This window comes from Mytilus trossulus, chromosome 7 (assembly GCF_036588685.1).
Source record: "Mytilus trossulus isolate FHL-02 chromosome 7, PNRI_Mtr1.1.1.hap1, whole genome shotgun sequence".
Classification (NCBI taxonomy): Eukaryota; Metazoa; Mollusca; class Bivalvia; order Mytilida; family Mytilidae; genus Mytilus; species Mytilus trossulus.
The window spans coordinates 21,237,135-21,249,556 of record NC_086379.1 but is presented as its reverse complement, the minus strand read 5'-3'; the positions used below and the strand labels follow the sequence as shown (position 1 = coordinate 21,249,556).

Sequence of the window (12,422 nt, the reverse complement as noted above, 5' to 3'; positions counted from 1 at the left end):
GACGATCTGACGTAACAGCTCTATAAAAAGTACAGACACCTGTCTATTTGTGTAACCGTGTGCTTGTTGTCCTCTTTTTGTTTTTTTCTTTTGCTACATGTAACTCATTGGCGTATATCACATCTTTTTGCATTCATATTTAACACATTTAATTGCATAATAATTGCACGTTACATTTTTAATTTGAATACAAGAAATAACAGAAGACTGGAGTGTTATATAATTAACACGACCGCCACTCACAACAAGCAAGCGATACATATGTAACATTTAAATTTGTAATTCTTAAAACTTGAATAGTTGTTCATTGCAAAATTATTGGTATTTGATCAGTTTTCCGTTGAACCTAAAAAAAGAAAAAGAACACTGTAACGAAACTAGTGTGGCATTTATACCTTTAACTGTTCAGTATCATATTTTAAAATGTCAAGCAATGAAACTATACTAAATTATGATGTACTAAGATATGTTTTAGCTATTTATATATCTGTATCTTTTGAGTAACTTTATTTTACAGTTACTAGTCCTAGAGTAATGGACTTATGGTTATATGTAATGTGTATTTTTATAGCCGGTTTTATGTTCTAATCTTGTAATGTATTCTGACAAAGTTTACATACTCGTTCGTTCTGTCCTACATGTACTATGAGCAGCATTATCTAAAATGTTTGGATATCATCCGATTTTGATGTGTTTCGTTTGATCAATCTTTTTTTCTGGGTTTGATGACCCAACGATTGACTTGTGTGTCGAAATATGTTCAACTAATTCAGCAGTAAAACGAAGGGTAAAAGTTTATGTCAAATGTTGCTTGACAAAATTTCAAATTCGCAGCCATATCTGAACAGGATAAAAAAAAATCCGATGTAATTGTTTTCAGATAGAGAGGAAACTTTGAAATTGATACAGGTTACCTACGATTTCCAAATTAGTTGTTGCAACGGTTTTTTTACCTTCTGGCAGCGAGATAATTTATCTGCACGAAACATCCGATTTAACATCAACAATCTGACCGGAAGTATTAATAGAGCCAGCACCGCTCATCACATTTTTTTGGGGTGCATCAGATGCCCATTTCAAAAACCATGTTTTGCAAATTTTTAAGGGAGCGCACACCCGCCACGCCCACGCCTGAATCTGCCCCTGTTGTCCGAGGGAGATACATGTATTTTCCTTTATTTGAACTAATCTCCTAAAATTGGTTTTAGAGTTACAGAGGGAAAAGGCTAAAAATAACTTCTTTATAAACGAATTTCTTTTACATAATTTTATAAATGATTCTTCTTGATACATACTTAATCCACAAAGATCTGCGTTGCAGGGTATACCTCCTCCGTTATTTTGTGAACAACATGACGAACAGCTAATAGAAGAATCACGTCGGTCCAAAGAGTTCCTTTTCCCCATTATCTTTGCTATAAGGGTACATATCTGTGAACAAACACTTACATTAATATTTTCACTAATAAGGCACGCATCTGTCAATAAACTTATCGATTAATACCATCTATATGAAATTAAAAATGTGCATATCTGTGGATAATTTTTTTAATAAAGGAACATTCCAGGATTTTGTTGCTAGCGTTTTCCTTTTTTTTTTCTTTTAGTTTTTCTTTTTGTTCTTGACTAGACAAAGAAAAACGCAAGCAACAAAGTCATGTCTAGGCAAGAAAAAAAAAAAAACGCAAGCAACCAAACCCTGGAATGTTCCCTCATCATATGTTACAGTCTACATAAGTTTTAAGAACATTTTAAATCATTTCCTATACATATATTTATATAATGTTGTTGTTTATTTCCAGTACTTGTGTAAAGCATACAGACCAAAGGCCATTCAACGACTCATACCCTCTCGTAAGTTCACATCAGACACATACATACAAATTTAGTCGGTTATTCCTCTTTAAATCACAGTAATTTCTGATAATTATAAAATAAATAATAAGTTATTGGAAAGACGAGATGAATGGGTATATCCCAATCAAACATAAAACAGATGTTTAAAATATAGAATAAACCCTGTATTTTTAATCCACTGACGTAAAGCAACCATATGACTGTCTTCAAATCGAACTCGGTAAAGGTATAAAAAACGAAAAAGAGTGTAAACATAAACAAAATATTGACTAAACAAAATTACCAATGTTTCGTAATTACATGTATAGTTATATAGTTATAGTTATAAACATGTATATACACATCCGACTAGAACGATATAAAGCTTTATGGTGCCTTTTATGAAGACCTATATACACATTTGACTAGGAGGACACCAAGCTTTATGACGTCTTTTCTGAAGAACTATGGTTTCCACTTCCGTGTTACATTCGTCAAATATTTCACTCGACCAAACAAAACCATAAACTATAATAATACACACCCGATTTGAACGACAGCCTGCATTATAGCGTCTTGTTAGGAGACTCGTGATTACCACTTCTGTGTAACATTGCTGTAGGAAAAATCATTTATATTCTTGTTAACCTTTAATAATTCCCTGTTTGTTTTGGTTTGATGGTGTTTGTTTCATTATGTTTGTGTATATTGATCTAAAGTACTGATTTGAAGATAAATTATCCACCAGTAAACCTCCAACATACATATAAAAATTAAGAGATGTGGTATGATTGCCAATAAGACATCTATCCACCAAAGTTCAAATGAAGTGGACGTATTCAATTATAGGCAACAGTACGGCCTTCAACAAAAAGAAAACACATACCATATAATCGGATATAAAATGCCCCAACATATATATATAAAGAAATATAAAACTATTCAATTGAGAAAACTAACAGCCTCATTCATAAAAAAACAATTTACAAAAAATATTAATGACAGACATTAACCAAGAGCACTTCATTTAACTCGAGGAATTGTGCTGTTATCCGCACTCGAAGTATATATACTGTTAAATCCCTGGAACTGTCAATGAATGTTTGAAATTAAATGAAATGACAGACATTTCGAATTCTCGAGCTACCAGTTATATACATATAGATATAGGAAGATGTGGTACATGTATGAGTGCAAATGAGACTAGTCTCCATCCAAGACACAATTTATATATTAAGTAAACCATTATAGGTCAATGTACGGTGTTCAACACGGAGCTTAGTCTCACACCGAACAGCAAGCTATAAAGGGCCCCAAAAATTACTAGTGTAAAACCATTCAAATAGGAAAACCAAGGTCTAATCTATATAAAACAATCTAAAACACTTTTGAACCACATAAACAGACGACAACTTCTGAACAGATTATATGAATAAAAAAGAATCGCAAGACAACAGCCTCTCGGCCAATTATACGTGAAATAGTTGTACTAAAATTTCAGTTTCATTTCAGTCAGTTTGGTGCTCAATTCATTCTAATTTTTATTCATATGCATTTTACATTTACCAATTGGGATAAAACATATTGAGACGTTTCAACTGGGACTTATACACCTCTTCAGAAGTCCCAGGTTTCATTATAGATCGCCGAATATCGGAACTCCGACCTTCAATCAATTTAACAAACTGCACCAAAAAAAACCAAGAAAACATGATACGAAATTATTTTATGGACAACATCTGGTATTGGTTTTTAGTGAAGTTATCTTCACAAAACAGCGGGTGTTCAATCCCATAATTGTGCGTCTTATCGCATATGAAAAATTAACAGGTGTTCCCATATGGAGCGAAGAAAAGTCATCGTCCTTGTCGATAACAATAATTGTTTTCAAATTGAGTTATCTCCCTTAAACCGGACAGGTTCTTGGCAACGTAATATTGAGCTACATGTATTTTTTAAAATTATCAATCGAATGCAATGAACATATTTGAGACAAATAAATCAGTTCGTCACTCCTGTAAAAAGAGGGTTAAACGAAAAAAAACGTGGTTAAAAACAGGGCTTTAGGGCCGTTCGGTAAACTATAGTATTATATTTGTAGCTGTTTATCTTCTGTGTCATTTGGTTTCTTGCGGAGAGTTGTATCATTGGCAATCATACCACATCTTCTTTTTTATACTAGTATTTAGAGCGAATGAAGATAAATGTGTGGTTATGAGATCTGTTACGATGGCAACTATATGCAAACACAGTACAGTTAATGAACAAAATATCTTGTTCTGTAAAAATAGAAGATATGGTATGATTACTGCCAACGAGACAACTCTTCACAAGAGACCAAATGACACAGACATACTGTAGGTCACCTTCAACAATTGTTAATGTTTGGTTTGTTTTTTTATCTAAATTAATATGAACTTTGCTATAACAACCCTGCAACAAAGACGAAAAGTCATCTTTTATTTCGTATTTAAATGGATCAAAGTCTTGTAAATGTAGACGTGCAACTGCATGCGGTCGATTTCTATCCGGCGCAGCTCAATTAATTTACCTCGTATGGTGGTGTACACACAGCCTCGCGTTCAGATCGACACTCAGAAATGGACTCTGCATTGGTACATTTGATGCAGTTTAGAGCTGAAAGAACAAATGAATTATAACCGTTTATGATTAACATTCTACATCACTTTTTTTCAATTCTTGTATTATAAATCATAGGATACAGTTGGTAGGATAGAATCACTCTGAATAAATCTTTGTTCAAGCTAGGCGTACGAGTATCTGTTTAAATTAACTAGAGGCTATAAAGAGCCTGTGTCGCTCACCTTGGTATATATGTGAATATTAAATAAAAGAAGCAGATAGATTCATGACAAAATTGTGTTTTGGTGATGGTGATGTGTTTGTACATCTTACTTTACTGAACATTCTTGCTTCTTACAATTATCTCTATCTATAATGAACTTGGCCCAGTAGTTTCAGTGGAAAATGTTAGTAAAAATTTACAAATTTTATGACAACTGTTAAAAATCGACTATAAAGGGCAATAACTCCTTAAGGGGTCACCTGACCATTTCGGTCATGTTGACTTATTTGTAAATCTAACTTTCCTGAACATTATTGCTGTTTACAGTTTATCTCTATCTATAATAATATTCAAGATAATAACCAAACACAGCAAAATTTCTTCAAAACTACCAATTCAGGAGCAGCAACCCAAGAACGGGTTAACTGATTCAACTTAAAATTTTAGGGCAGATAGATCTTGACATGATAAACATTTTTACCCACGTCAGATTTCCTCTAAATTTTTTGGTTTTTGAGTTATGCCAAAAACTGCATTTTACCCCTATGTTCTATTTTTAGCCTTGGCGGCCATCTTGGTTGATTGGCAGGGTCACGCCACACATTTTTTAAACTAGATACCCCATTGATGATTGTGGCCAAGTTTGGTTCAATTTGGCCAAGTACCTTCAGAGGAGAAGATTTTTGTAAAAGCTAACGATGACGGACGACGACGACGACGACGCCGGACGCCGGACGCCAAGTGGTGAGAAAAGCTCACTTGGCCCTTTTGGTCAGGTGAGCTAAAAAATTAAATCATTTACAGATTAAAAAAAAACTGACATATGTGAATAGTAATGACATAATTGCTATCCACTAGAGTTAACATTACGTGGCTATAAACAATATTAGGTCACTAACGGCCTTCAACCATGAGAATCAATCAACAGCCTCTCATTAGGCGTTGTCTCTCGTCTATCCGATAGCCTTATCTTAAAAAAAAAACATATTTTGACACATGGTTGTGTATTAGGTACACCATTTTGCATTTAAATGTATGCGTGTTTGATGATTCATAGGGGACGACGATTTCATTTCCCGTGGAGGACCGGAAAGGGCATTTACGAAATAAACAAGAACTTAAAAAAAGAAGGCAAAATCTGAATAATATTTTATCGATCAATATAAAAATGCATATTTTGTTTGACAAACATTAGTAAATTAGTTGGTGAGCTAAATAACGCATCGAGAAATTAAAATCTTGCACGTAATCCTTTCCCAAGACGACTCCCCTGAAAATATATATTCGTCCTCTTACATGTAGCGGTTCTATTTGAAAAATCTGCTGGGACCGAAACAAGGCTTTAGCGTTCAATACTGTTTTAATGAATTCATCAGAATAAGAATATAACACTTACCATGAGAAAAAGAATAAAAGCTCACAAACAGTAATATAAAAATCAAGGTAGTACCTGCAATCAAATGAGAATATATATGTTATGCTGTATGCATTATTGTTTTTTTACACATATTCTAATGAGTTGATGGATTTATAATGCTATACTGTAAGGTGTGAGACCGGCTCCGAGCTAAACGCCGGGCTTTGATATATACTGGTTTACTCCTCTGTGTTACTGTCCTCGCTCCGAATTAAGGAAGTTAAAGGTTCTACTCGGGTCATTACAAAGCTATGAATATTGCATTCTGGAGAAATAGCAAAGTTTGTTTGGCTCGCAATCAGAAAATTTGTACGGGTTTGGTGACACATAAATAAGAAGATTGGGTATAACTGCCAATGGGTAAACTCTCCACAAGAGACCAAATAACACAGAAATTAACAACTACTGTATAGGTCACCATACGGCCTTCAACAATGGGCAAATCCAATTCCGTATAGTCGGCTATAAAAGGCCCCGAAATGGCAAATGTAAAACAACCCAAACAAGAAAAATAACGGTCTAATTTACGTACAAAAAATAAACAAAAACAAATATGTAACACATCAACAAACGACAACCAATGAATACTATGTTCTTAACTTGGGACAGGCACATACAACAGAATGTGGAGGTTTAAACATGTAAGCGGGATCCCAACCCTCCCCTAACCTGGGACAGTGGTGTAACAGTACAACATAAGAACGAACTATAAAAATCAGTTGAAAAAGACAATAAGTACAGGTTTGGGATAACTCGCAGCATGTTTTCCTAATGAAAGTATTTTTTTTAGAATTATAAGTTTAAAAATCTGGCTTAGTTTGTTGGTCTAGAAGAAACTACACATGTTTGTGATATTAAACATAAATCCTTTCATCAATCGGTAAGAACAATTTTAATCAGACATTATGGTCTATAATCTATGCACTGAAATAATTGGATATTCCAAGTTATTTCTAGTCATGCTTTATTTTACCTGCCATATTTTCCGAATTTGTCCCTAGTTTTTGGCCCAATATCTTGCAATGAATTAGATTAAATTGTATATTTATAAATTATCTGTCTAATCGTGTTGATCTGTTAACATTTCATTATATGCAGACAATGTAATACTCCATGTTTAAGTATATTATGTATACAGACAATGTAATACTACATGTATAAGTATCTGTATACATGAAATATTCAACACAAATGTCGACACCAAAATAATGTTCAAAAATGATTTGAAATTAATGGAGTAGTAACACGTGTATATGCGACAATTTTTGTTGTTGTTCTATGACATCAACAAGTCTATATGTTTTTAGTTCTTCCATGCAGAATTAAAGAATAACATGGAACGTTAATTTGCATACCTCGTGTAAATTAAAGTAGAAAGAAGTGTAAACAACAACGCTCTCATTTATAATACAAATACTAAACCCCTAACGGGAAGGATTGTGCCTGATATTCATATGATGAAATCATAATCTTTCAATCAGTTTAACTGAAGTCTGGAGCTGGCATGTCAGTTAACTGCTAGTAGTCTGTTGTTATTTATGTATTATTGTCATTTTGTTTATTTTCTTTAGTTACATCTTCTAACATCAGACTCGGACTTCTCTTGAATTGACTTTTAAATGTACGTATTGTTATGCATTTACTTTTCTACATTGGCTAGAGGTATAGGGGGAGGGTTGAGATCTCATAAACATGTTTAACCCCGCCGCATTTTTTGCGCCTGTCCCAAGTCAGGAGCCTCTGGCCTTTGTTAGTCTTGTATTTTTTAAATTTTAGTTTCTTGTGTACAATTTGGAAATTAGTATGGCGTTCATTATCACTGAACTAGTATATATTTTTTTAAGGGGCCAGCTGAAGGACGCCTCCGGGTGCGGGAATTTCTCGCTACATTGAAGACCTGTTGGTGACCTTCTGGTGTTGTTTTTTATATGGTCGGGTTGTTGTCTCTTTGACACATTCACCATTTCCATTCTCAATTTTAAATGTACGATGGCAGAATGCGGCCATGAAAGAAAGAAAAAACCTTGTTGTACCCTCAAGATAACTATGTCGTTCCCTTAAGATGCTATATCGTTCCCACAAGGAAGTTATCTCGTTCCATCAAGATGCTATGTCGTTACCTCAAGATAATATGTCGTTCACACTAAATAGTTATCTTGTTCCCTCAAGATGATATGTCGTAACCTCAAGATAATGTGTCGTTCACACAAAATAGTTATCTCGTTCCCTCAAGATGCTATGTCGTTACATCAAGGTAATATGTCGTTTCATAGCGTTTCGTTGCATAACGACATAGCATATTGAGCGAACAACATAGTATCTTGAGGGAACGACATATTTTTTTCTTTCTGTCATGGCCACATTCTGTCACCGTAGATTTCAGATTTCTTTTATATTGCATTAAAATGAAAAATTGAGAATGGAAATATGGAATAAGTCATAGAGACAACAACTGGACAGAAAGCAGATCACTAGTATAACTGGTATATGCTAGTCTTCATTTAAAGGACACCATATGTTTCGATTATATAATTTACGGAGTGTCTATTCGTCAGGCTAGATATAAATTATTTTTGATATAATTTAGTTGCAATATATTTGTTTTCTGTTATGAAAACAAAAGTGAACTTTGATACATATGACGACCATAGAATAGCAAACGTGCTGGTATAAAATAAAAACATTTATATTCGCGCAAGAGACTATATTCTTGAATTCTGGAATAGTTTTAGGGATCATGGTTTATTTTTTTTTATAGTATCGGATTATTTAAAAAGATTGTTATTGTTAAGAAATGTCCATTATCACTGAACTACAAATGTAGTATACGTACATGTATTTGTTAAGGAGCCAGCTGAAGGACGCCACCGGGTACGGGAGTTTCTCGCTGCATTAGGTCTGCATTGAAGACTCATTGGTGGCCTTCGGTTGTTGTCTGATCTATGGTCGGGTTGTTGTCTCTTTGACACATTCCCCATTTCCATTCTCAATTTTATTTGACCTTGTCACATTTGGTGTTACTTTGCCATCCGAAATTACCGGAACGTTGGTTTCATGACAAGGGTTATACATTTGTGTGTACTTCATATGATAACCCTTTACAGTTCGTTTATCAATATAAATTATTAGAAATTTCTTACCGCCTTTTACTGTCTGCATTTTCTCTAAAACGTAAACAAACACATGAATTAAACACTTCCGAAATTACTGACGAAATTTTAAATAGTTTAACAATTAAACAATACCAAAAAGATCTTACGCAATATTTAAAAAAAAACACGTTATCATACTAATAATATTAAATACGTCCGACACGCGTTCAAAAAGCAAAAAATAGGAAAAATTTTAGGAGGACTTACATCAATTATTAATTTTACAAATTAAAGTATTTTTACTCGTATATTGTTTTTAATTAGTTGTTCCTGTTGCTGTATGTCATGTTTATGTCGAGTGTTTTGTTTGTATGAGAACAAGACTGTTCTTACCTGCCTTTGTTGTACGAAGTGTAATATTACATGTAGGAATTTAGAACATTTAAGATAAGGTCACTTGACAATTATAATGGAATACAGTTTATTCAGTTCACTTATAGATAATAACAAACGCGTAGAAGGTACCGAATGAACCTGCATTACATGTGGAAAAACACTGTGACATGTGAAATTAATAAGAGAAAGCCTATTATCAACATTACTGGTGCATGTGCACTTTCAAAATGGATTCCTGAAGATTCATAAAAGAATATCAAGACAGTCTGAATGAACAGTTTGTATACAGTCAAAATACATTATAATGACCTTTCACACTATATTACCCCCGTTATTTTTACTTGTTTTTGCATATATATATATATATTAAAGACTTAATAAAACTTTGTTTTTGAAAATGATAACACTTATATATCCTAAAGGAGGCTTCATTTGTGAGTACACAGCGTAGGAACATTATACCAACTAGCACAAAATAAACGCGCATCGGTAAAAAAAAACAACAACAAAAACGCTCAATACAATTTTTTTCGGATGCATACTATTCAAATAAAAAAACGGTACATACATTTGTAATGGCATTCGGACTTTTGGGAAAATTTCGAGTATAAATAAATATAGAATAAGGATATTTCTAGAAAAACACTGAAATGCTATGATCGAATGTGCAGCTCTAAATTGTTTTCTCGTGTCATTCTTTCCAACAGCAAAAACTTCTACAAACAAACTAACCTACAGGTAAACTTTGCAGACGAGTGTTTACTGACAATATGTTCATCATCAGTATGTGGCGCCAAATTACATTGTGTTTTTATGAATGTAAACATAATGTTGTACATGTACAACGTTTATATTAAAATCAAGATTTTGTATTCCACAACCTTAGATGTTGACCACTGAAATGAATCAAATACAGGCCGGGATAATTGACCATGATATCTCTTGTAAAAGAGGTCAACATACTTAAAAGGATGTCAATCTCTCTAGTCAAAGAGATAATGACGAAGGTCAAGATTGGCATGCTTTTCCGCTAATACGTTTCAGATCTGAAATAAATTGTGAATGGCAAAGTATAATTTTATGTAGACTGACAATAATCTTCATTAAATAATTGTCGCGCTCTCCAAAATAATTTACGTAGAAAGCAACTAGTTGGTAGGATTGTTGTCTCTTTGACACATTCCCATTTCTAATCTCAATTTTACTATTGTGTTCAAGGTGTGTTGCATATCCTGTCTATGAAATGATACGAATTTGACCTTTCCAATTGCGTATTTAAATGTCTTGAATCTAGAGGCCCTATCTTTGAGAAAATCACTTCCTTTCATTCTTTTAAGTTGAAATGAAGTTAAATGCACAGTATTCCTACAATGGTGATAAATAGTCAAATAGGTTACTCTGAAAAATAAGAATATCAAGCTGATGATTTTTTTTTGTCTTTCATAAACCACGGAGTTCCTTTTGTCCATAGAATTTTGATTAATATCAATGTAAGGTGACGTAAATTTTGTGTTGGAAAACTTTTAGTACATTCTTTAACATGCTAAAGGATGTATTAAGGTAATCTTAGGTAACATTAAATAAATCAAAAATTTAAATTGATGCTTTAAGCTTGAAAAGTATTAGTAAAGGATAAAAATAAGCTAAACTAATGGTCATGGAGCTCCTTTTCGAGATATTTGATATATAAAATATGGCGGGAAAAGGCTGACTAGGACTTGTACCTTATATTTGCATTGGTATTATTTGGGTCTCAAATCAAAAGAGAGAAATTACAAAATCTGCTTAAATAGAAATCTTATATGAAAAGATAAATGGGTGTTATGGGGAAAACTATTTTACCTTATATCGTATGGAAAAACAAGGAGTCCGAACATTTAACATAAATTCCAAAACGTCCCCTAAGTACAATATGCTTCAGTGTTAGGCATTTGTATTCTTATTACACCACTTCAAGAGTAGACCTTGTCACAATACATCTAAAGTCCTTATCCGTATTTTCTATCAATTATCTGAATTGAAATAAATAGTATTTTGATATATGAAAAAAGCTTCAGAAAAAAACACCATATTAATTAAATGTATTAGCAAACATACACAAATTCATTTTGAAAATAGGGGTTGACACTCTCCAATAAAGACCTAGTCATTAAAACGACTTTTTACAGATTGTGACCATACGAAATGTTGAAGACAAAAAATATAGACAATAACTGTTTAGTGTCTTTAAATATCAGCTGTATTTGTACGAGGCTAGGAAACAAGGTGTATGCGAGCTTTAAGCGAGCTATTACACTTGTTTCGAGCCGAGTACAAATACAGCTGATATTTAAAGACACTAAACAATTATTGTTTTTATCCTGCAATTAATTCAGTATATTGATTGTGTTATGAAAGACACAAAAACTAACATATTTAGCATATATTTTCGATTTGTAATCCCTTGCGGCCCGCGTAGTAATAACAAAATCACACATTACGCTGATTACGCTGAAGACGGGTTCGCAAGAAAATAATCTCGAATGGTTAACAATAATACATCGCTCAAGGTGGATAATTGTCTATTTTAACATAACAACTAATTTCAACAGTAAAAACAAATAACAATACATTGTCAAATTTGAAACAAGTGTGCGAGTTGTTCTCCGCTTCAGACTTGACATTCACGAAACATAGATGCTGAAATTGACATGGTTGATTTTGTAACACAAGTTTTGAAATCGACAATTGTCATCGTCATTGGAATGCAACTGGAATACATATTCTGTGGTTACATAGGTTTAAACAATACTCAGTCCGGCAGTGGGCGGAGCTTTAAAGCGATATCTGTAGGACTTTATCTGTATAGTAGGACACCCAATTGCAGGATAAAAAG

General features: G+C 33.3%; 1 protein-coding gene across 3 annotated transcripts; it reads right to left on the bottom strand.

Annotated features, from left to right (window-relative positions):
• Positions 1–205: 205 nt before the first annotated feature.
• On the bottom strand, positions 206–9,616 carry LOC134726896 (uncharacterized). Of its 3 annotated transcripts, none has more exons than XM_063591297.1 (7): positions 9,545–9,616; positions 9,200–9,223; positions 6,039–6,092; positions 4,388–4,473; positions 2,381–2,452; positions 1,296–1,431; positions 206–346 (listed from the first exon to the last, which is right to left on the bottom strand). In XM_063591297.1, exons 2-7 carry the CDS (start codon positions 9,216–9,218, stop codon positions 330–332), a joined length of 384 nt encoding a protein of 127 aa, XP_063447367.1. In that variant the 5' UTR covers positions 9,219–9,223; positions 9,545–9,616; the 3' UTR covers positions 206–329. The 3 variants fall into 3 exon arrangements, with proteins under 3 accessions (XP_063447367.1, XP_063447368.1, XP_063447369.1); XM_063591298.1 differs by lacking the exon at positions 9,545–9,616 and adding an exon at positions 9,419–9,537; XM_063591299.1 differs by lacking the exon at positions 9,545–9,616 and adding an exon at positions 9,455–9,524.
• Between the last annotated feature and the right edge of the window lie 2,806 nt (positions 9,617–12,422).

Bases quoted from the DNA above. Each gene is read 5' to 3' on its own strand.
- LOC134726896 (XM_063591297.1), bottom strand. The intron at 2,453-4,387 runs GTAAATTAATTG...TTTTTCCTACAG, and splicing joins TGTGTACACCACCATACGAG to CAATGTTACACAGAAGTGGT. The intron at 1,432-2,380 runs GTGTGTATTATT...GTTTGTTCACAG, and splicing joins CAGGCTGTCGTTCAAATCGG to ATATGTACCCTTATAGCAAA.